This window comes from Physeter macrocephalus, chromosome 11 (assembly GCF_002837175.3).
Source record: "Physeter macrocephalus isolate SW-GA chromosome 11, ASM283717v5, whole genome shotgun sequence".
Taxonomy (NCBI): Eukaryota; Metazoa; Chordata; class Mammalia; order Artiodactyla; family Physeteridae; genus Physeter; species Physeter macrocephalus.
This window is the reverse complement of record NC_041224.1, coordinates 179,382,583-179,406,932: the sequence shown is the minus strand read 5'-3', so window position 1 is coordinate 179,406,932 and position 24,350 is coordinate 179,382,583. Positions and strand designations below refer to the sequence as shown.

The 24,350-nt window shown below is 42.2% G+C and overlaps 1 protein-coding gene and 1 long non-coding RNA gene across 13 annotated transcripts in view; one reads left to right on the top strand and one right to left on the bottom strand.

The window, feature by feature from the left end:
• The window catches only part of LOC114487245 (uncharacterized), a 26,328-nt gene extending 2,090 nt beyond the window's left edge, over nucleotides 1–24,238 (top strand). The window contains exons 2-4 of the long non-coding RNA XR_003682189.2: nucleotides 21,138–21,277; nucleotides 21,858–21,960; nucleotides 24,097–24,238. This is a non-coding gene — a long non-coding RNA (uncharacterized lncRNA). The remainder of the gene's footprint in view (nucleotides 1–21,137; nucleotides 21,278–21,857; nucleotides 21,961–24,096) is intronic.
• PPP2R5C (protein phosphatase 2 regulatory subunit B'gamma) overlaps nucleotides 1–24,350 on the bottom strand; it is a 130,958-nt gene that overhangs the window by 92,881 nt on the left and 13,727 nt on the right. For 11 of the 12 annotated variants that reach the window (XM_055088720.1, XM_055088723.1, XM_055088722.1 and 8 more), the window contains exon 3: nucleotides 22,720–22,882. In XM_055088720.1, coding sequence (XP_054944695.1) covers nucleotides 22,720–22,882 — 163 coding nt within the window. Of the gene's footprint in view, nucleotides 1–22,719; nucleotides 22,883–24,350 lie in introns of those variants that run through there. The other variant, XM_055088731.1, reaches the window with a different exon arrangement.

Genomic DNA, 24,350 nt, shown 5'->3' with positions numbered 1-24,350 from the left:
AGAGGCCCCAGCAGTGAGAGGCCCGCGTACCACAAAAAAAAAAAAAAAAAAAAAAAAAAAAAAAAAAAAAAGATTAATGTAAAAAGCTGAAGAAGGAGGACATCATTTCTGAATTGGAGTATCCTGGCCTGGGGAGGGGGTGTACGTGTGTGCTGGAGAGATGATTCCCTACAAAAAGAAGTGCTATTACTAGCTCCAAATGAAAATGAATAAGCTATGAGAAAAACCTCTCTGCCAGGCAGAACTGAAAAAAATTCCTCACTCCTTCACACACACACACAACTAAGTTTGTCCAAACCATGTCTTCTCTTTTTATAAATTCTCACACAACGCCCCTTGCCCCCCACCTTTCCCAGCTTGTGAACAAGAACCAAAAAGCCCTTTGGTTTCTAAACATAATTCACAACAGTAAGAAACACCTGAAATGGACTGAGGTTAGCAGTTACATCTGTGGGCTGGCACTCAACACATTTCAATGAGCAAATGAACTGCTACAATCGTTCGGGGGTGCTTATTAAGTTCCCCTACACTAGTAAGAAGGTAGATTTTACTATGTGTATCAATAGCCATTAAGAGAATAAATGAACGCAAACCAAATCCTACCCCTGCCCCCCTCCGCAGAGCTGAAGGATGCTGCTGGATTCCAAAGCTGGCCATGAATTAAATTATAACAAGCAATGGGGAGTGAGTGTCATGTGATGGGCCTCCCACCAGCCTGGCTCCTCTGCTGTCTGAACAGCCTGTGTTCCGAGAGTCAGGTATTGTGAATTGAGATTCTGGCTGCTGACCCTCCGGGTGCATCAGATGCGCAAGGATGGCTCTCCCAGAACTATCACCTCCTCACCCAGGAAGTGGTGCCAGATGAACTCAGCATTAAGGATCGAGGCTTGCAGGGGGCTTTGTGAGGGGTCAGGAAGCAGATGCTTACTGTAGATCTTACTTTAAAAAGAGAGGGACCTGTTCTCAAACAGTTTAATACTTCATATGAGATGAGATGGGGAAATGTGCCTGTCCTAAGATTGTGCTGTTGAGTGGACTGCAGAAATAACAGGGAAAGACTCCTAGACTCTCTGTATAAAATATTCAGGTTAAAGTCAAAGAAAAAGTGAAGACACTTGTTGATGTATTTTTCCTAATGATCTCAGATCAAAGGATCTCAACCTTATTAGTGATTTTCCCCCACGCTGTTTTGAAGCCTTATGCATATAAAGTAGTTCTTTAAAGTCCGTGATCTGGAAATCACTGATGAAACATACTCTAAAATATAAATAAGCAAACAAGCAGATAAATAATATGGAGAAAAAAAGAAGACTGGAACAAATAAAGATAAGGTGTGTTTTGGGACTGGAAGCATACATACTATAAATAAGCTGATGTTAATACTTCCCCAAATTCATTTATAGTTTTAAAGCAATTCCATTCAAAATTCAGAGGAGTCTCCTTATTTTTCTGGGTATCTGAGAAAATAATTCTCAAGTTCACTTGGAAAAATTAAAAGCATGAAGAATGAGAACACTTCTTATGAGAAAGGCTGGTCCTACCAACTACATAGCTTATGAGCTAAAGATGTGGGCTTAAGAGACAGGTCTTGGAACAGACAGCAACAGCTCCCAAAACAGTGAGTGTAGTTGTACAAATGTAATATTCGGGTAAGGAAGGAAGCTCAAATCCACGGAAAGGGGAGGATTAGTCAGACAACTGGTCGGCTATATGTGGGCAGAAGTCAATTTAAGTCTTACCAAAATAAAATCTGAGATGGGTTAAATAAAAAAACAAACACAGTTAAATTTTTAAAAAGTCAAATCATACCCCCCACAAATCCCCACAGCTTTGAGAAGAAAAGGGAAGTGAGTATATCAATTCTCAAGCCAGAAAAGGACGATTAAAAAACACTGGACAAACCCTGAGGGGATATTCCTCACATTAAAAAATTTACAAATTTCTGTATGTTCCCTCCAAAAATCAAAAGGAAGTATAAATGCTATAATTACAAGGGGTTAATAATATACTGTGATTAATTAGAAAAACACTGAGACCTCAGTGTTCAAATGATTCAGTTTACAAAAGAACTATAACTGCTCAATAATTGTATGAAAAAAGTATTTCTTCACCTATCAAATCAGCAATAATTTAAAAAATTATAATTAATACTGGTAAAGGCATGTTGTAACCTTGCCAACAAATCTATAAACTGTTCTGATCCTTTTGGAAAATAATTTGGCAATATGTAAAGATCCTTTGTTTATGTAATTTAACTTTTGGGAGTCTATTCCAAAAATGTAGTAGCCATGAGTGAGCATCATATTTTAAAAAATATTTATTTAAAAACTGTGCTAAAGTATATATAATATAAAATTTACCATCTTAATCATTTTAAAGTGTTCAGCTCTAAGTGGCATAAGTACATTCACACTGTTGTGCTACCATAACCGCCATCCATCCTCAGAACTCGTTTCATCTTGCCAAACGGGCAGTCTGTTCCCATTAAACACTTCCTCCCCACCCTCTTCCTCTCAGCCCCTGGCCACCACCATTCTACTTTGTCTCTATGAATATGACTACTCCGGGTACCTGATATAAATGGAATCATGCAGTGTTTGTCCTTCTGTGACTGAACTACTTCACTCAGCGTTAAGTGTCCTTAAGGTTCAGCCATGTAGTAGCATGTGTCAGAATTTCTTCCCTTTTTAAGACTGGATAATATTCTATTATAGGGATATACCACATTTTGTTCTATCCATTCCTTGATAGACACTTGGGCCATTTCTTCCTTTTGGCTATTGTGAATAATGCCTCTGTAATATGAGTATATAAATATCTATTTAAGTTTCTGCTTCCAATTCTTTTGGGTATATTCTCAAAAGTGCAAAGTATGCTAATTCTATTTTTAGTTTTTTGAGGAACTGCTATGCTGTTTTCCATAGTGGCAGCATCATTTTACATTCCCACCAGCAGTGCACAAGGGTTCCAACTGCTCCATATCCTCACCAACACTTGCTATTTACCAACACTTGCTATTTTCTGTTTTTTGATAGTAGCCATCCTAGTGGATGTTAAGTGGTATCTCACTGTGGTTTTGATTTGCATTTTCCTAATGATTAGTGATGTTAATCAAGTTTTCACGTGCTTATTGTCCATTTGTATATCTTCTTTGGAGAAATGTCTATTCAAGTCCTTGCACTTTTTTTTTTTTCCCGGACCAGGGATCAAATCTGTGTCCCCTGCACTGGCAGGCAGATTATTATTTTTAATTAACTAATTAATAATTAAATTTTGGCTGCGTTGGGTCTTCATTGCTGCCCGTGGGCTTTCTCTAGTTGTGGCAAGCAGGGGCTACTCTCCGTTGAGGTGCGCCGGCTTCTCATTGTGGTGGCTTCTCTTGTTGCGGAGCACGGGCTCTACGCGCGTGGGCTTCAGCAGTTGCAGCACGCGGGCTCAGGAGTTGTGGCTCATGGGCTTAGTTGCTCTGTGGCATGTGGGATCTTCCCGGACCAGGGATCAAATCTGTGTCCCCTGCACTGGCAGGCAGATTATTATTTTTAATTAACTAATTAATAATTAAATTTTGGCTGCGTTGGGTCTTCATTGCTGCCCGTGGGCTTTCTCTAGTTGTGGCAAGCAGGGGCTACTCTCCGTTGAGGTGCGCCGGCTTCTCATTGTGGTGGCTTCTCTTGTTGCGGAGCACGGGCTCTAGGCACGAGGGCTCAGCAGTTGTGGCTCGCGGGCTCTAGAGCGCAGGCTCAGTAGTTGTGGCGCACGGGCTTAGTTGCTCCGCGGCATGTGGGATCTTCCCGGACCAGGGCTCAAACCCATGTCCCCTGCATTGGCAGGTGGATTTGGCAGGCGGCTTCTTAAACGCTGCGCCACCAGGGAAGTCCCCCTTTGCACATTTTTTAAAAGGCCTGTTTTCTTGTTGAGCTGTAGGAGTCCTTTATAAATTCTGGACGTTAATCCCTTATCAGATAGATGATCTCCGAACAGTTCTTCCCATTTTGTGGGTTGCCTTTTCACTTTGTTGATTGTGTCTTTTGCTGCACAGAAGTTTTAAATTTTGATGTGGTTGAATTTATCTACTTTTGCTTTTCATGCCTGTGCTTTGGTGTCATAGCTAAAAAATCATTGATAAATTTAACATCATGAAGCTTTTTCTCTATGTTTTCCTATAAGGTCTTTGATCCACTTTGAGTTAATTTTTGTGTTTGGTGTAAAATATGGGTCCAAGTTCATTCTTTTGCATGTGGATATCCATTTTTTCCAGCGCCATTTGTTGAACAGACTGTCCTTTTCCCAGACTGGGTGGCACCCTTGTTGAAAACCATTTGACCATACCTGTGACGGTTTATTTCTTGGCTCTCTTCTACTCTATTGGTGTATGTGTTTGTCCTTACGCCAGTACCGCACTGATTCGATTACTGCAGCTTTGCAGTAAGTTTTGAAATCAGGAAATGTGAGAATTTTGTTCTTCTTTTCCGAGATTGCTTTGGTTATCCGGGGTCCCTGGAGATTCCATGTGAATTTTAGGATGAATTTTTCCATCTCTGGAAAAAAACACTGTTAGGATTTTGACAGAGATTGTATTGAATCTGAAGACCTCTTTGGGCAGTACTGATGTTTTAACGATATTAAGTCTTCCAATCCATGAACACACAATGGCTTTCCATTTACTGGTGTCTTCTTTCATGTCTTTCAGCAATGTCTTGTAGTTTTCAGCATACAAGTCTTTCACCTCCTATGTTAATTCTAAGTATTTTATTCTTTTTGAGAGCGTCACATTTTTATTTATGATTCTAAAATACCAGAAACAACCTTAATGTCAAAGGGATTATCCCACACAGTGAAATATTACACATCCATCAAAAATATTTATGAATTTGTAAAGTAAAAATATATGTGAGAAGGGCAGTGTATAATTTTTCAGAAATAGTATGATCATAAAAAGGAACACTCTCAAAATATCAACAGGAGTCACCGTGGAGTGTTATGGTTATGGGTAGTTCTTCTTTCTGAAACTTCTCTATGTTGTTCAGTATTGCTAAAATAAGCACACAATACTTTGATGAAAATTAAAAGTAACAATTAAAAAAAAGACATGTAGATTAAGTTACAGCAGAGAGAATCCCTTAGTGAATGCTGCCTCTCAGGCACAGGCTAAGAACAGCGTAAGGGCTGTGATGGGAACCCAGGAAATATGATGCAAAAGATTTATGGTGATGCATAAATGAGATCAAGTATGTAAAAACACACAAACAAAAATTAGCCTAAACTAGGCATGACGAACTGAACCAACAAATTACAGGATGTTGACGTCCCGTCTTGAAGAATCCATTACGGACTCCTTAAATTTTTACTGCAAGTTTGCACTGAATCAATAGGCTCATCTGAGCTCTCGAGGTTCAGTTAGCCGCCAGAGTACTTTCCTCACGGATGAAACAAGGACTCAGCAAACACACCGGAAGAGGCTCACGTGCAGCCCCATCACTGGCTTGGGCGTAAGTCTTCACCGCCTACTCAGGGAGAGACCGCCCGCCCTCAATAACCCCAGCTGGTTCTTCTTTCCTCACCCGTAAAGGCGCTGTCTGTGATAAGCCCACCGCCGCGGCTTTTAGAAGGCACAGACGTCACCGATGGAGTGGGGAGCTTAGGAGGGTGCAGCTGCCACTGAAGGAGGATCCCACCGCACGTCACTCCAGCCATTATAGGGAAGGTGCTGGAAGCAGTGGACACTGTAGCACTTGAAGAGCAGGGTCTCGACCCTGGGGCTGCAGTGTGAGGGTGCCGCAGAGCCACTGACGGGGTCTCTGCTTGGACTAACCCCTCTGGGAAGTCTTTCTCTCCCCTCTCTGGGCCACAGGTCTCTTCCCCGTCAGCCGCAGGACAGTGCCTGGCACACAGCAGGCGTTCCATCAAACTGACTGAATGAAGGGCCAAATCAAGCAGTGACATCCAATTCTGATCCTGCAAAACTCCCTCACCACTCTTTACACCTCGTCCCCGTAGCGCGTAAGCAAGAGGGGTACACCATCTAACCACCTGGAGAACGACACATCCCACGCCCTGCATGCAGAGCCCCCATCCAGGCTCCCACCACACCCTCCACTGCTGTCTGTGCCCAGCCCTCATGCCCCCCATGGCACCCTCCAGCCACGCTTCTGGACTCTCCCATGACAACCTTCCTGCCGCTCTGAAGGGCCTGAGCTAACTTGGAGGAAAGGCGCCTTTCCGGGCTCAGTGCAGAGCTCCTTCCAGAACCGAAAGTGGGCAGACAGACCACAGCTCTCAGTGCGTCCGCCCGTCAAGGACGCAAACACAAGCATCTCTGTACTGCACAAAGATGAAGGGTGAAAAGGAGTTATTCTTTATTCTCTGCTTCCTGTCACTTTATTTGGGTTTTTATTTAAAAACAAACTGCCATTTGCAGGTAGCATTTTTGAATAAAACTTTCACATTTTCATTTCTAAATTCAGCTGAAGGTTTTAATTTTCATCTCCCCGGGCAATTTTATGGGCAAATTAACTATGCTCATATTTTAGTGAAGAAGGTTTACACAGTTTCTTTTATTAAAAGAAGGTTGTGTCTTGAGCCCAGAGTGTTGTGGTGTCATAACTGCAAGGCACTGACACTGCTGGCAGAGCAGACACTTAACCGGAAACTACACGGGCATGGGTGATGTACACTTTGTTGGGTAGGATATCTAACCTAAAAAGTTTGGCTTCGCTTACAGTTTAAAATAGACTTCTTCCTTAGGCAGATCAAAGATACCTAGCATTCAGCTGTGTTCAAAGGTTGCCAGGGCACTTCTGCTTGCCAACAGCAAGGTCAAAGGGACAGGCGCCTGCTGCCCTGTTGATCTGAGCGAGTCCTGCGAGTGGTTTAAAAGGGTGGACAAGCTTATCCCAGGAAAGGCCAGCAGAGGCGAGTGGAGTAGACGGTGTAAAATCTGCCCCGAGCGCGCTGTTGGGAGACCTTTGTTTACTTTTGTTCTTGCCACAGTTAGGCTGGAAAACCTTTAAAGCCAAAGCAAGTCCTCACCCCCTTCCTTGTTCTGAGAAGGTAGGAAACCCACACAAAGTACACAGAGCACACGTGACACACCGAAGTGCTTTCGTGTTGACTATTAGCAACAAACCTCACTTCACAAAGAAGAACCTGAGGCGCAGGGAGCCGTGAGCCTGGGAGGGGTTCCAGCCCCATAACAGTTCTGAGAAAATGGAAGGATGTGGGAAGGACAGGCAGACGGGCCCAGAGGGCTTTTCATTCCTTCAGCAAACTTGTGTCTGGGGATCCATGGCAGATGCTAGACTGGGCCCCCCAACAGCCTCTGCCCTCAGTGACACTTCAGACAGAGCAGCGTGTGGTGTGCTCTGCGACCCCAGCGTCCGTCATGATGAAGAGGTCAGTGGTGCTCCATCCACACGACGGAGCCTTATGGCTCCATCAGCCATAAGGCACTATGCAGGCACTATGCAGCCTTAAAAACTGGGAAGAAAATTCTGCATGATTCCACTCATAGGAGGTCCCTAGAGGAGTCAAAATCACAGAGACAGGAAGCAGCATGGTGGGTGCCAGGGCCTGGGGGAGGGGAGAGGGAGGTGTAGCGGGCACAGAGCTTTGGTTGGGAGCGACGAATAGACGGTGGTGACGGGCACACCGAACGTGAACCTACTCAGCGCCGCTGACTTGTACACTTGCGAATGGTTGAAGTGATGAATGTTATGCTAGGTATATTTTACCACAATTTAGGAAAAAAGATAAGGCAGGCTTGAGCCAGGGTGGCTCAGGAAACACGGGAGGAGGCCGAGCCAGCAGGGCGTGGGAGAAACCCAGGCCTGGAGGGCCTGTACGGTGGGCAAGGGCACGTAAGCAAAGTGTGTGCGTCTGTGTGTGATGTAAGGTGCCGGGAGAAATCCAGGTGAGGTCTGGGGAAGGCCTGAGCTAGACATTAAATGTAAGATTACAGCTGCCAGTTGAAACCAACTCCCTGGGTTCCTCCCAGAAGGGGCTTGCAGGGTATGACAGGCAAAGGCCTGAGACCGACCCTGGAGTAAAAGCCACGTCTGTGGCCTGACGAGAGTGGACAGGAGGGCGCCCTAGGGCCAGGCTGTGGCTCGAGGTTGGGCTCAGGCTGACATGAGACCAGCTCTCAGCCGTTCACAAGAGCAGCATCCATGGCACCTCTGCTTCCCAGCTACCGCCAGAACAAGGGTCTGGGTCTGGGTCTGGGTCTGCGGCCTCCCTGAGACCAAGGTCCACCTCTGGTCACTGTCACTGTCCTGACTACCTCCTCACACTCCAGACAACCTAGCTGGTCAGTAAATATTTGCTGTGAGCTGGCACCTGCCTCACCAAGCTGTAAGTTTCCTTCCACTACTGTGGGCAGTCAAGAGAAGACACAGAATCAAACATGTGGCAGAAACAAGACTGATGAAAGCTGAGTTTCTGAACCCATGAGGATTAGAGCAGGCACTATGGTAACTTCTCACATTCCATTTTTATTCTTCAATGAATGGGCAAGAGGTAAAGTTCCTTTAAACAGATGCTAATTCATTTTTAAGCAGTAAAAAATGATCACTTGTACGGCGAGACTTTCAATTGTATCAGAAAATAAACTGCTTTGAATGAGGCTGAAGTATTGTATTTTCACAAAAGGAGGGCAAGACATATAAATTTTTAACTGCCATTCAAAAGCCAATTTTTAAAAATTCGGGTAAGTTCTCCCAACAATAATGTAACACCTTCTTTCCCAAACGGCCCAACACTTAGCAATTCTAAATTTCTGCCCCAGGGTCTCCAGTTCACGTTAGGCCCTAGTTGTTTCATTATTAACTTTGACTTCTCCCTAGCCCTTTCTTTCCTAAAACAAGGAGAATGGCCTCAAGAAACAAAGTCCATGATTCATTAGTCACCTAAAAAAATCGGTCTCTTCATTTAACACTTCTACCTTCCAGACCGAAAATATTAAAAGAAAGGACTAACTCAGAGACATCTTTGAACGAACAGGGCCTGAAGACTACATTCAGCCTCAACGTTAAAAAAATAAAACCAGGAAATACTATTTTCCACTTAACGAATGACTTAAGCATTTAAATGGCCTCAGTACTAGAAAGGTGCAATGGGACAGACAGGCACCTCCTGCGCTCTGGGCAGAAGTGTTCATGGTGCAACCTCTCTGGACAGCACCTCTAAAGCGTTCTTGAAAACGCGTGGCTTTTGATCAGTACTTCCCTTCCTTGACTCCAGCTTAAGGAAAGGTTCAAAAGTGTGAACAACAAAAGATTTACATTCACGTACGGTTTACAGCAGCTGAAAACCACGGGAATAACAAACGGTGTTTAAATCATGCCCTATTTCCATTAAAGTCAGGAACAAGACAGATATGCCTGCTCACACCACCACACATAGCATCTTACTGGAATTTTCAGTCAACTCAGGAGAAAGACACTAAAGGTATAAGATTTAGAAACAAAGAGGTGAGATTGCTTTTACGTGCAGATCTCATTAGATACCTGAAAACATCCAAAAAAATCAGCTGAAAAACTAGTGCAAACAATAAGATAATTCAGGAAGGAAGCAGGAGATGAAAGCAAGATGCAGAAATCCACAACCTCCAAATAAACAATTAACAATTATTTAGAAGACATAATGGAAGAGGAGATCCCATTTACAATAATAGCACCAATAATGAAATATCTGGGCACACACTTGCTAAGAAATGTGCAAAACCCACATGAGGGAAACTTAAAAACACCCCTAAAGGAAATGAAAGTGGCCTTGAACAACTATACACTACAGTCTTAGAAAGGGGATTTGAACATCCTGAAGATGCCAATCCTCTCTGGACATTTAAAAAATTTAATGGAATCACAACAAATATATACGAACAGGTTTTTTTTGCAATGAAATGAGCCAATTCAAAGTTCCTACTGTTTGTAATAGTATCATTATTGTTGTCAATCATTTAAATATGATATAGCAATAATTATGTCAATGAAATCAGAAATAGATTTTCAGCGTAAGATAGAGATAAAACTATGAAAATTCAAGAAACAAGTGAAAACACTACAATGTTATGAATGCACAACTACAAAAAAAAAAATATATATATATATATATATATATATATTCTAGAACATATGTTTATGTTCTAGCTCCCTCCACTGAAAGTACCTAAAAGCAACAGCAGTCCAGTAGCAATGAGCACCCACTAGTACCCTGATTTTGGTCTCTAATATCATTCCCCACTGAAAGGAATCAGGGTTCATTGAAAAATGGCTGATTCCACGTCTGGGGCAGGGAAGGTACAAACAAGCCTGGGGGGACATCTTACTGTGTCAGAAATCAAGGAAACAAAAATAAACGAGGCCATGCCAAAAAATACACAGCAGCTAGTCCAAATATCACACAATGGTTAAAATTATGCATCTGCACATAAAAAAAAGAGTATGGGGACTTCCATGGTGGCGCAGTGGTTAAGAACCTGCCTGCCAATGCAGGGGACATGGGTTCAAGCCCTGGTCCAGGAAGATCCCACATGCCGCAGAGCAACTAAGCCCATGCAACACAACTACTGAGCCTGCACTCTAGAGCCCGCGAGCCACAACTACTGAGCCTGCATGCCACAACTACTGAAGCCCGTGCGCCTAGAGCCTGTCGTCCGCAACAAGAGAAGCCACCGCAATGAGAAGCCCGCGCACCACAATGAAGAGCAGCCCCCGCTCGCCACAACTAGAGAAAGTCCGCTTGCAGCAATGAAGACCCAACACAGCCATAAATAAATAAAAAAATAAAATCTTAAAAAAGAAGAGAAGAAAGTATGATTTTAGTAGATTAAAACACACTGACATCAATGAAACACATAATGATATTCAAAAAAGAGAAAGCCAAAAAAACATTTAATTTTCACCATTTGAGGGAAACTTGTAACTGAAAGGCAAAGAATTAAGCTTACCCTCACTTTCCAGTAGGAGCTGTATGTCAAGATAACCGAATAGCTCCATCTGGCAAGAAATAGCTCTGCTTTTAGAAGAATGCCAGATTAAACGTTGAAATCTCTAGAGAAACTATTGACTCAGGCAAGGATTATCAAGTGGTGTTTAAAGCATTAGCATATGGTCGATGGGGAACAGACACTGGCAGGGTGCCAAAATATACCTTGTAGACTCTCACTGGTACTTTTGAATTGCAAAGGGAAATACTGTACAATTGGGAGATCAATCAGTCACCACCCTACTATAATACAGTGGTAAAATTTAGCATCACTTTTTTGCCAGTCACCAGATCGTATGCATCTCTCACAAGAAAGAAACTATCTCCTGAGTTACACAGCATCACCCCTGATATATTCTATCCAAAAAAGGTTTCCATTTTCAGGAACCATAGGGAATAAGGGGGATACTTTACAGGACAATCATCTTGGCTAATTTAACAAGTCATAAACTAGTGCTGGGGTTTATGGCACTCTCAGACTAGTAGTGACCCCAGGTGTCTGGCAGAAGCAAAAACAAATCCCTGCTGAAGAAGATACTTTTATCCTAGGTTTCAATTTATTTCAAATATTTGAGTACAGTGACCAGCATACACTAAAAAATAGTCAGGTACACAGAAATAAGACATCATGAGCAAAATGTGACAAGGACTTCAGATGTTGGTAATATCTCACACAGACTATAAAGCAGCTGTGCTGACTAAAAGAAATGACAAATTGAATGGTTTCTGCAAGGCAATAGGAAAATATTTTTAAAAAGTCACACAGCAGATTAAAAATAGAACTTCCATAAATGAAAAAAGAATATCTGAAATTTAAAAACTTTGTGGCTGTATTTTATATTTCATTTTTCTAGTAACTTATTTTTACTCTATTTTATGAAAGTACTAGTCCATGGTGGGTGGAAAATTAAAAAGAAAACTGGTCCTTCGCCATGGGTAACGTGAAACTCTGATCAAGAATATAGCACGTGTAGTGAGGTGGATGGACCTAGAGTGTGTCACACAGAGTGAAGTTAAGTCAGAAAGAGAAAAACAAATACCGTATGCTAACGCATATATATGGAATCTAAAACAACGGCACTGCTGAACCTAGCGGCAGGCAGGAATAAAGACGCAGATGTAGAGAACGGACTTGAGGACACAAGGTGGGGGGAAGGGGAAGCTGGGAAGAAGTGAGAGAGTAGCACTGACATATATACACTACCAAATGTAAAATGGATGGCTAGTGGGAAGCTGCTGCATAGAACAGGGAGATCAGCTCAATGCTTTGTGATGACCTAGAGGGATGGGATAGGGAGGGTGGGAGGGAGGTTCAAGAGGGAGGAGGTATGGGGATATATGTATACATATAGCTGAATCACTTTGTTGTACAGCAGAAACTAACACAACATTGTAAAGCGATTATACTCCAATAAAGATGTAGAAAAAAAAAAGGGGAACTTCCCTGGTGGCGCAGTGGTTAAGAATCCGCCTGCCAATGCAGGGGACACGAGTTCGAGCCCTGCTCTGGGAAGATCCCACATGCCACGGAGCAACTAAGCCTGTGTGTCACAACCACTGAGCCTGCGCTCTAGAGGCCACAAGCCATAACTACTGAGCCCACGTGCCACAACTACTGAAGCCCAAGCACCTAGAGCCCATGCTCCGCAACAAGAGAAGCCGCTGCAATGAGAAACCCGCACACTGCAACGAAGAGTAGCCCCTGCTCGCCACAACTAGAGAAGGCCCACGTGCAGCAAAGACCCAATGCAACCAAGAAAAAAAAAAAAAGGAAAAACCCCATTAAAAAAAAAAAAGATGTAAAAAAAAAAAAAAAGAATATAGCACGGTAAGTCACAAAAAGGTTGAAAAATACAACCTTAAAGGAAGATAGTAAATGAAAGATTCCAATACACATCTGATTAGAGCCAAAGGGGGAAAATAAAGGAAACTAATACAGAGATAACAACTGAAGAAATAATGGTTGAAAACTTTCTACAACTGAGGAAATCTAACAATCCACAGATTCAAAGTGAATGGCAAAAAAGACTGATAAAAAAGAAATCTATACTTGGACCCCTGGCAGTGGAACCACTGAAAAAAAAAAAATCAATGTCATAGTCAAAATCAGAAAAGTGGCCAGAAATCACAAACAATACTTTCAAAAAGAATGAATTTGGGGACTTCCCTGGTGGCACAGTGGTTAAGAATCCACCTGCCAGTGCAGGGGACACGGGTTCGAGCCCTGTTCCGGGAAGATCCCACATGCCGCGGAGCAACTAAGCCCATGCGCCACAACTACTGAGCCTGCGCTCTAGAGCCCGTGAGCCACAACTACTGAGCCCGCACGCCATAACTATTGAAGCCCATGCGCCTAGAGCCCGTGTTCCGCAACAAGAGAAGCCACCACGATGAGAAGCCCGCGCACCCAACAAAGAGTAGCCCCAGCTCGCTGCAACTAGAGGAAAGCCCACGCGCAGCAATGAAGACCCAACACAGCCAAAAATAAATAACTAAAATAAATTTTTTTTTAAAAAAAGAATGAATTTGGCTTCTCAATACTAATGGAAGTCAAAAGGCAATGAAATACTTATCTTCAATGTACTGAAGGAACACAAAAATCTACAATTAGATATTCAGTGATTATCTTTCAAGAATGAGGGCAAATGAAGACATTTTCCAGATAAACAGTTTGCCACCAGCAGACTCTTATTAAAGAAAATTCTAAATGATGTATTCAAACAAGGTTTTGATCTCTGATGGAAAGTCTGAGATGCAAAAAGGAATGAAGAATAAAATGATAAATAAGTAGATAAATCTAAGTGGTCATCAACAGAATAAAACAGTTAATACTGTTATGGAGGACTTAAAAAGGTTGGAATTCAGATACCCAACTATGGAGGAGTCCGAAGAGATGGCAGTGGCAGCCTTCCTTTTCTGAGGTAGGATTGACATAAAACATTATATAAGTTTCAGGTGTACAACATAATGATCTGATATTCGTATATACTGCAAAACGATCACCACAATAAGTCTAGTTAATATCCGTCACCATACACAGTTACAAAATTTTTTTTTTCTTGTGATGGGAACTTTGAAGATCTACTCTCTTAGCAGCTTTCAAATATTCAATACAGTATTATTAACTATAGTCACCATGCTGTGCATTACGTCCCCATAACTTACTTATTTTAACTGCAAGTCTGTACCATTTGACTTCCTTCAGCCATTTCGCCTACCTCCCCAGCCCCTGCCTCTAGCAGCCATTTTTTAAATTAACAGACTTTAATTATTAGGTTTACAGAAAAGCTGAATGTAAAGTACAGAGTTCCCATACCCCTCTCCACCCTGCCCTAGTTCCTCCTGTTATTAACATCTTGCAATAATGTGGCACATTTCTTACAACTGATGAGCCAATATTGATACGTTACTATTAAATAAAGACCATAGTTTACATTATGGTTCACTTTGTGCATTCTATGGGTTTTGACAAATGTAAAATGCCACGTATTCACCATTACGGTAACATATGGAGAGTTCCACTGTCCTAAAAATCTCCTGTGCTCTGTCTATTCAACCCCCCATTCTCCCAACCACTGGCAACCACTGATCTTTTTATTGTCTCCACTGCCTTTTCCAGAATGTCATATAGTTAGAATCATACACGATGCAGCCTTTTCAGATTGGCTTTTTTCATTTAGTAATGTGCATTTAAGGTCTTTTCATGGCCTGGTAGCTCAGTTCTTTTTATTGCTGAATAATATGCCATATTTTGGATGTATCACGGTTTGTTTATCCATTCACCTACTGAAGGACATCCTGGTTGCTTCCAAGTTTTAGATATTTTGAAAAAATTGTGGCAGAGTTTTTTTAACCACCTCAAATTCTTGCATAAAATCATACAGTGCAACCAAGAAGGCAAAATCAAATACCCATAGCCAACATCTACAACAAAATTAGGTGAAAATGTGTCCCCACAGACACGTGAGCATATGGGAGACCCCACCAGCAGCCACAGGCTCGTGTGCTATCAGTGTCTGGGGGAAGACGGCAGAGAGGAACAACGGGTGTCCTCTGGAGCCGAGAACTCTGAGACAACCAGAGGGCCAGGTGAACCCACCTGAGAATAGCGGCTGAAAGCAGAAGGGGTCTGTACCCCACAACGGATGAGGGCAAGGAGTCCGCAGCCAAGACTGAAGGGGCCCTGGGAACCCTCAAAATTCAGCAGCCGTAGCTTCCTTCCAGAACTAGGTCACACTGGTGAGAAACTGCTGGGAAGAGAATCCAGACTGAACAGCAGAGGGGCAGGAGAGGAAATGGAAAAAGAAGGTCCAAATATTAGCAGGGGAAGAGAACCAAATCAGGGCACTCAGGAGGTAAGCCACCACATTTTAGAAAGTTTCACAAAAATAACCGAAGCTAGAGCTCTAGAGCCCAAGCTCCTCTTCTCTAATTTCACACACACATGAGCATCAGGAGGGATCAAAGTCAAGTCCTACACGGAGTTCTTATAAGGAAAAAGTGAAAAGGAACTAAACGACACCTACGCAGCAGTAAAAGCATGACAGGGAGACGTCCCACAAAGACATTAAAAACTACAGCCTAATATTTCAAGATGAGACAAAAGACATTAAAGGAATAGCATAATGTGTCAAAGGACTACATGAATATTAATAGAAAAACTCAGAAATAGGTAATAACTCTGTAAAGAATTAAAAAGAAAAGAAAAAATAATTTCGGAAATGAAGACTAACTGAAAAGAATACAAGAGCAAATAAGCACAACAAAAAATGCCTTACAGGGAATAATACATAAAAAAGAGAAAAAAATTAAATCAAAAAGGAATGATAAAAACCCAGAGGGAGACAACAAATATAAAAACAGGCAAAGAAGATTCAATATTTATACCATAGGAGTCTCCACAGGAGTAAACGAAAGCAAGGGAACAGAACAAGTCCTCAAAATAATACTCCAAGAAAAAGAGATTTGGTACTGCATATTTAGAGAACATAGCATGTATGTGGGAGAGTCAACCCAGAATGATATATTCTGAAATTACTGGACTTTAAAGAAGAAAAACACCTGTGTAGGCATCAAAGCAAACAGACCAAGTAACTTGTAAGATAAAGAAAATTAAACTGACGTCAGAGTCTGACAGCAATGCTTTATTACAGAAGGAAGTGGAGGAACATCCTTAAGATACTCATGAAAAGAAAACATGAATCGAGGACTTTCTATCCGGACATTCTTTGAAGTCCGACATAAACGTCTCTAGAGAGGAAGCGTCACACCAAAATAATGAAGAGTATCAGCACAGAGACTGGAGGTGAGCGTCAGCTGTATGTTCCCGCGGAGAACTAGTGTAAACAGGGATGGGAGGGAGAGAATACAGTCTGTCACGACTATGTGCTCTGAGAATGAAGACAGAGTAAAACTATAAAAAAGGGGGAGGGGGAAGGAAATGAAAAGATGCAAAAATTTCAACCTTTCAGTCGTCATATTGGTCACAATGTTGGTATTATTTTTCTGAACATACCCTGTGTATAATGTGGGATAAAGTAAACGAATCATTATCTGGTATTTAAGTTCTATTTATTATCACTGATGTCCTTGAGAACCAAAAATCTCAGGGTGACAAAAAGGAGATATAAGACAGAAGTTAAATAAATGCCTACAAACCCGCATCTGAATGGAAAATATCAGTATGAACTCCTGATGTGCTATATCCTGAAAAGACCTACTTTCTAATTTGGTCCACTAAAAAGTCCTGTAAACAGTGACCATTCCAATAGCAACGAGAATCCTAGCACCCAGACTGTGGTCTTGAAATACCCTTCCCCATGAAAAGGCAGGACTTCTTGGACAAGTGACTGATTCTAAAACCTATACAGAAATGAAAAGAGCCAAGGCAATTCTGAAGAAAAAGCTGAAGGACTTACACTACCAGACACCAAGACCTCCTAGGGTGTGTTAGTGTTCTCCCGACACAGCTCAGGCAGCCAAGGGAACAAAACAGAGCCCAGGAACGGGTCCGCACGGTGATGGTACTTTATTTACAACAAAGATAACACCACAATGAGTGAAGGGTGACCTTTTTGACAAGGGTGCTGTGCCAGATGGAGAGCCACACGGGAAAGGAATTGTAACCTCTAGCATCACAGCAGACACAAAACTTAACTTTACATAGACTGTACAGTCCAGTGTGAAAGGTCAAAGAAAGTTTTAGGAAAAAAGACGTAAGATAACATCTTCACTACTCTGTGGAAAGCAAAGATATATTAAACAGATCAAAGTACTCTCAAAGTGCTAACACCTTTGAGAGTGAAAATTCAAGATACAGAGTAGAAGAAAATGTGCAATTCCCATATCTACAAAGGACCTATATCTGAGCTCCTACAAATCTATTTTTTAAAAAATCTTACAACCTAGTAGAAAGAAGGGCCCAAAGACTTAAACCGGAACTTCACAAAATAATATATCTGAGCAGACGATAAACCTACAAAGAGATGCTTCACTTCATTCATCATCAGTTAACTTTGAAACCGGCTCACCAGAATAGCTAAAATGAAAGCCAAACTATAGTGGAACAAAGTATTTGCAACACATATATAACCAACAGAGAGTTCATATCCAGAATAAAAACTCTTTTAAAAAAATTAAGAAAATGGCAGTCCAATGAAAAAGGGCCAATAAACATTTGTAAAAGCACCTGACCTCATAACAGAAGTGCAAATTAAAACAACAGTGAGATACCACAATGAGATAGCGTGGTACTGGCATAAAACAGGCACATAGATTGATGTGATAAAACTGAGAGTCTAGAAATTAAACTTTACACTTATGGTCAATTGGTTTTTGATAAGGATACCAAGGAAACTCCATGAAAAAACAGCTTCTGCAACAAATGGTGCTGGGACAACTGGATATCCATGTGCAAAAAGATGAATTTAGAGTTCAACCTCACATTACACAAAAAATTAACTTGAAGTGGATCACAGACCTAAATATAAGAACTAAAACTAGAAAACTTCTAGAAGAAAACACAGGAAAAAAAGCTTTGTGACCTTTAGTTAGGCAAAGGGTTCTTGGATACAACATCAAAAGCAAGATCTATAAAAGAAAAATGTGATAAATTGGACCTCATCAAAATTCAAAATTTGGGGGCTTCAAAGACACTATTAAAGAGTGTAAAAAGTCAAGACACAAACTGGGAGAAGACATTTGTAAATAATATACCTGATAAAGGACTCATATCCAGATTACATAAAGAATTGGCATAGTTCAGCAATGAGAAGACAGGCAATTTAAAAATAGGCAAAAGATCTGATAGACATTTCATCAAAAAAGATATACAGGGACTTCCCTGGTGGTCCAGTGGTTAAGACTCCAGGCTTCCACCGCAGGGGGCACGGGTTCGATCTCTGGTTGGGGAACTTGGATCCCGCATGCCACGCAGCACGGCCAAAAAAACCCCACAACATATACAAATGGCTAACAGGTACATGGAAAGATGCTTAATATCTGTAGCCAGTAGGGAAATGCAAATTAAAACCATAAGGAGATAGATACCAGTACACATCCGTAAGAAAGACTATTATCAAAAAGACAGACGATAACAAGTGTTAGCAAGAATGTGGATACATTGGAACCCCATAAATTGCTGGTGGGAACTTAAAATGGCCTGGAAGACAGTTCAGCAGTTTTGGTTTTTTTTTGCGGTACGCGGGCCTCTCACTGTTGGGGCCTCTCCCGTTGCAGAGCACAGGCTCCGGACGCGCAGGCTCAGCGGCCATGGCTCACGGGCCCAGGCGCTGCGCGGCATGTGGGATCTTCCCGGACCGGGGCACGAACCCGTGTCCCTTGCATTGGCAGGTGGACTCTCAACCACTGCACCACCAGGGAAGCCCCAGCAGTTTTTTTAAAAAGCTAAACATAAACTTACCACACAAGCCAGCAGTTCCACTCCTAGGTATCTACCCAAGAAAGATGAAAATATATGTTCAAACAAAGACTTGTATTCAAATGTTCAGAGAAGCGTTATATGTAATAGCTAAAAAAACCCTCAAATATCCATCAATTGTTGAATGGATAAATAAAATGTGGGATATTCATATAATAGAGAATATTATTCAGCATTAAAAAGAAACAAACTACTCAAAGTAGATGAACCTCAAAAACATTATATTAAGAGTCAAATGTAAAAGACTACATATTGCCGATTTCATTTATGTGAAATGTCCAGAAAAGGCAAATTTAGAGGCAGAAAACAGATCAGTGGTTGCCTGGAGCTGGGGATAGGAGTGGGGATTGATGGCAAATGGGCATAAGGTAATTTTTTTGATGGGTGATGGAAATATTCTAAAACTGTATTGTGGTAATGGCTGCACAACTCTACATGTTTATTGAAATAATCAAAATGTCCAATTACAGTTAGTGAATTTTACAGTATGTATATTATGCCTCAATAAAACTCTTAAAAAAAAGGCTATGATTTGAAAAAAAAAAAAAAAGAAAAGAAAATCTATGGATAGAGCTGAAGTTATACTCAGAGGAGTAATACATGGCTTTAAGTGAACTCTGTATTTAACTTAATAAATGAGGAAAACAATAAAATAAAACAAAACATGGTAAGTAATTAAGATAAAAGTGGAAGTGAAATATATTGAAAACAAAATAATCAAAAAAGTAGATGAACTCATAAGGAGACATCACCACCACAGAGGTAAAAGAAATTAAAAGATTCATTAAAGAACACAATGTACCACTCAATACGTGACCTACTCTAAACTGACCTAATGTGGAAGGAATCTGCAGATTTATCACGGAGCAAAGCACTAGGCCCACCTGAGTTCTAAAGCAACCTTTTCACCCTATGTCATGTACTGTAAGATGCATCTGTTATTCCACATTTGATTTTTGCTAAAATCGGGTGCATTTTACAATCCCTGTCATCAGATGGCAGCACGAGAGAGTGGCATAAAAACGTACAGACTATCCTCAGGAAAGATCACAAAGTGCCAGTATCAACACATTTTAGATTTGACAAAATACAGTAGTACAAAAAAGGAAGAAAACTATGGCCCAGCTTCACACAGTAGATATGAAAGCAGAGATTAACGAAAGTTAATAAACTGAACCCAGCACGTAGAAAAGTTATAATATACTGCAACAATATTGAGGTTTACCTCACTAATGCAAGGATAGCTCAAAACCAGAAAATCTATCAACACAGCAATTATTAAATTAACATCTTAAGGAGAAAAATCGTATGGCACATGATAAAATTCAGCAGCAGTGCTAGCACAAGACCAACCAGCCAGGGTGGTAGTGGTCAGAGCCATGCGAATGTGAACCATGGAGCAGCAGCAGACTGAGTGAAGGCGTTACCAGAAACCAAGGGCCATTTTCTTTTTTTTTTTTTTTTTTTTTTTTTTACGGTACGCGGGCCTCTCACTGTTGTGGCCTCTCCTGTCGCGGAGCACAGGCTCCGGACGCGCAGGCGGTCCGCGGCATGTGGGATCTTCCCGGACCCGGAAACGAACCCGTGTCCCCTGCATTGGCAGGCGGACGCGCAACCACTGCGCCACCAGGGAAGCCCCCAAGGGCCATTTTCACATGAAACGAGGAAATGCTGAAGCCTTTCGCCAAAATGGGAGGTAACAGGGAGGCCTGCTCTCACCTGTTATCTCTGTGTTACTACTGGTCCTAGCTAACGGCATAATAAAATTAAAACCACCAGTATGTGTTGGTATAAATATTGGAAGAGAGATAAAAGTATCTAGTTACAAATGACAGGACTATATATGCAGATGCTAGTAAAAATTACTAAGATCAATAAGAAAATTCGATAAGGTGACAGAATAAGAAAATATTTTAAAAACCAACAGCATTTCATTAGATTGGTAAGAACTAACTAGAAGTAGAAATGAAAAAAATATAACCCCATCACAAGAGTGACAAAAATTATAAAGCACTTAGGAATAAATTTAATGCAAAGGTAAAGAATCCCAAGAAAATCATAAAACCTTATAAAAAGTCAGCAAACAAGACCCGAAAAATGGAGGTGATGCATCAGATTCCTAGATGGAAAAAGAGTATCATAAAAACGTGAATCTTCCTCCAGTTAATATATCTTTAATGTAATTCCAATCAATTCCTTTTTTTTTCTGAACCAGACAAAATTACTTTAACACGCACACAGAGGCGCTAATATTTTGGAACGGCCAAGAAAGATGCACCAAACAAGGCCAGTGAGGGGCACGCCCTGACCAGTGTGAAATTCTGGATATGTGGGTGTGCTCCTTCCGGGCACAGTGTAAGTACAGGCTCTGCCTGGCAGAGCACATCCCTGATGGGCACTAGGGACAGGGCCTGGACCCTGAAGGCTCAGCAATAGCTACGGGAAGCCCTTTCCACCCCAGACATTTGAGTGTTCCGGCTGGGCCTCTTCGGGGCACTGCGGAGGAGTGACAGCAGGCCGGTGGGGGAGGGTGCTGGCCCCAGCAAAGCAGGCCCTTGGTTTTGTTTGATGTGGTCCCCCCGAACCTAGAACAGGGCCGGTTTCCAGGTGTTCCACACAATATCTGATGAATGAATGAATAGCGTCAGAAAGGTATGGACCATCTGGGAGGGGGAGACTCCTCAAAAATGACCTGGTATGCAGGTTATCTACTAAAAAGCTAAACCAAATATAAGCCAGATACAACCTCTGTAAAATGCAGCGAGAGGAGAGCCTGGATTCCTAGCAAGTGAGGGGCCAGAAATGCATCCGTGAATCCATAAATCCCTCCCTCTATGCACTACTCCATCCCTCCACCCCTCCCTCTCTCCACCTACCCTCCCCCTGTCCAGCAATCCCGGACACCTGCACTGAGCTCTGGCTCTCTGCCCTGCAGTGCGGAAGGCGCTGGAATACACCTGTAGAGATGACAAGCTTCCTGCTCCAAGTCCATATACGATGAAAATTAACTGTAGAAGACTCACTGCTATGAATTTAAGGTATGAAAATTGTTTGATGTTTCATTACACTAGTCTTATATTTTAGTAAACATAAAAGTGTTCAGAGGTTCACAGTTGACTTTGGGGTCCTTACCCTATTTCCCCAATAACGTTTTATGTACTTCAAGATCTCCTAGAGGAGCACTTTTAGGGGTTGAACACCCTCAGACGGAAAGGGGTGGCTGTGCTGTTTTGGGGGAAGTTTGAAGCAAAGAGCACTGTTCCCTGACTAGTCTCAAGTAGGAAACCCTGGGTAGAGGTACTCCCCAAATGACTCACAAGGAGAAAGTCCGTAGAGGACTACTGTTATAGTCCTCACTTCCCCAACACCAGAAAAACGAAGAGCTTCTACCACAGTTTTTACAATTACTCTACTTGTAGTTACTCCTTTCTGAATTTCTGGAGTTCTAAGACAAATGAAAGAGAAGAATTACTTACAAGAAAATTGGCTATAGCTTAATTACAATTAACAGGAAAAGATTTAAAGTCCTTCCTCTGCGTGTGTGTTTTTTTTAAAGTGTTTTGTACCTGTAATGTACTCATGATTACATTCTAATCTTAAATAGCTCTGGAATTTGAAATATTAGTTGGTTAAGTTAGTGACATCCAATCTAAGAAAACTGAATAAAGAAGAAAAAAATAACCCTACAGAATTTAAACACAGCAAAGGTACAAGAAACTAGCAAACTATCAAAAGGTTACTCCTTCCCCCTAAATGGGGAAACTTTTAACTTTTGAAAGATGAATAATAAAAATTACCTTTTAAAGATGGTAGTTTTTGAAGTTCTCTATTATTGCTGGCGCTAAACCTGGAAGAATTTTGCCGTTTGTCTTTCTTCACTACGGGCTGAGGGGCTGGCACTTTTATTTTACTAGATACTGCAGACGGGGCAGCAACAAGGCTGTTTTTCCTGCTGGGAATCTGTTTCCAAAATGAAAACAAAAACAAATGAGTACGTCAAATGGTTGTATTTTATAGCACAATTAGCACAGGCAAAAAATACACATAAAAATGCAAGTTTTGGACTTCCCTGGTGGCACAGTGGTTAAGAATCCACCTGCCAACGCAGGGGACACGGGTTCGAGCCCTGGTCCGGGAAGATCCCACATGCCGCAGAGCAACTAAGCCCACGAGCCACAACTACGGAGCCCACGTGCCACAACCACTGAAAGCCCACGCGCCTAGAGCCCGTGCTCCGCAACAAGAGAAGACACCGCCATGAGAAGCCCAAGCACCGCAACGAAGAGCAGCCCCTGCTCGCCACAACTAAAGAAAGCCCGCGTGCAGCAATGAGACCCAACGCAGCCATAAATAAATAAATAAAATAAATAAATAAAAATTTTTACAAATGCAAGTTTTGCTCTGGGATAGTCTCCTTCACGTTACTGTAAACAACTTAACCCCTTATAGTTGCTGGAGTTTGAGGCTACATCCCATCCCTACCACTGCTACATTTCAAGAGACTTCACAGATATACCTAATTTCCCGTATCTTCTTTCAAACTTCTTACTTATAGGTTGATGATAGTGACCCTCCAAAGATGTTCACATCCTAATTCCTGGATCCTATGAATATGTTTCCTTACTTGGCAAAAGGGACTTGGCAGGTGTGATGAGGTTAAGGATCCTGGGATGGCAGATGATCCTGGGTTATCAGGGAGGGCCCCACGTAATCACACAGGTCTTTGCGAGACAAGAGAAGGCAAGGAGGCAACGAAGCAGAGGTCAGAGGACGGAAGATGCTACGCTGCTGGCTTTGATGACAGAGGAAGGGGCCCTGAGCCAAGGAGTGCAGGTGGCCTCTAGAAGCTGGAAAAGGCCAGGAAATGATTCTCCTCTAGAGCCTCCAGAAAGGACTGGCCAGGCTGACACCTTAATTTCAGCCCATTTCAGACTTCTGACCTCCAGAACATAAGGTAAGATAATGAGCTTGTGTTCTTTTAAGCCATTAAGTTTGTGGTCATTTGTACAGCAACAAAAAGAAACTAGTATAGTTGAATACCTTATAAATGACAGCTTTCCCTGTCTGCTCACATTCAGCCCTCAAAAACCAGTAAAGGCTACAGAAGGGCGCTTTCCTCTTGAGCAACAGGAAGTGCTCTCGTTTCTAGCCTCTTTCCTTGCATTCGTCTCCAGGCTCCAGATTCAGTGTGCTCATCTCCAGACTGCTCCGTGACAGCTAGCCTGTCCCACGACGTGCAGCTGACACGCGAGGTGAGGAGCGTTGCAAACACTCAGGCAGAGGCGGTGGATGAGTGTGAGGGCGCACGCAGCAGAGCCAGGGGGTCCCCTGTCATCCGCGCAGGCTAACGGGTCGGAGCTTGCCCAGGAGCCCCGTGGAGCCCGGCTGTGCTCGGCCCCAGCAGTGACGGCTGACAGCCACAAAGGTG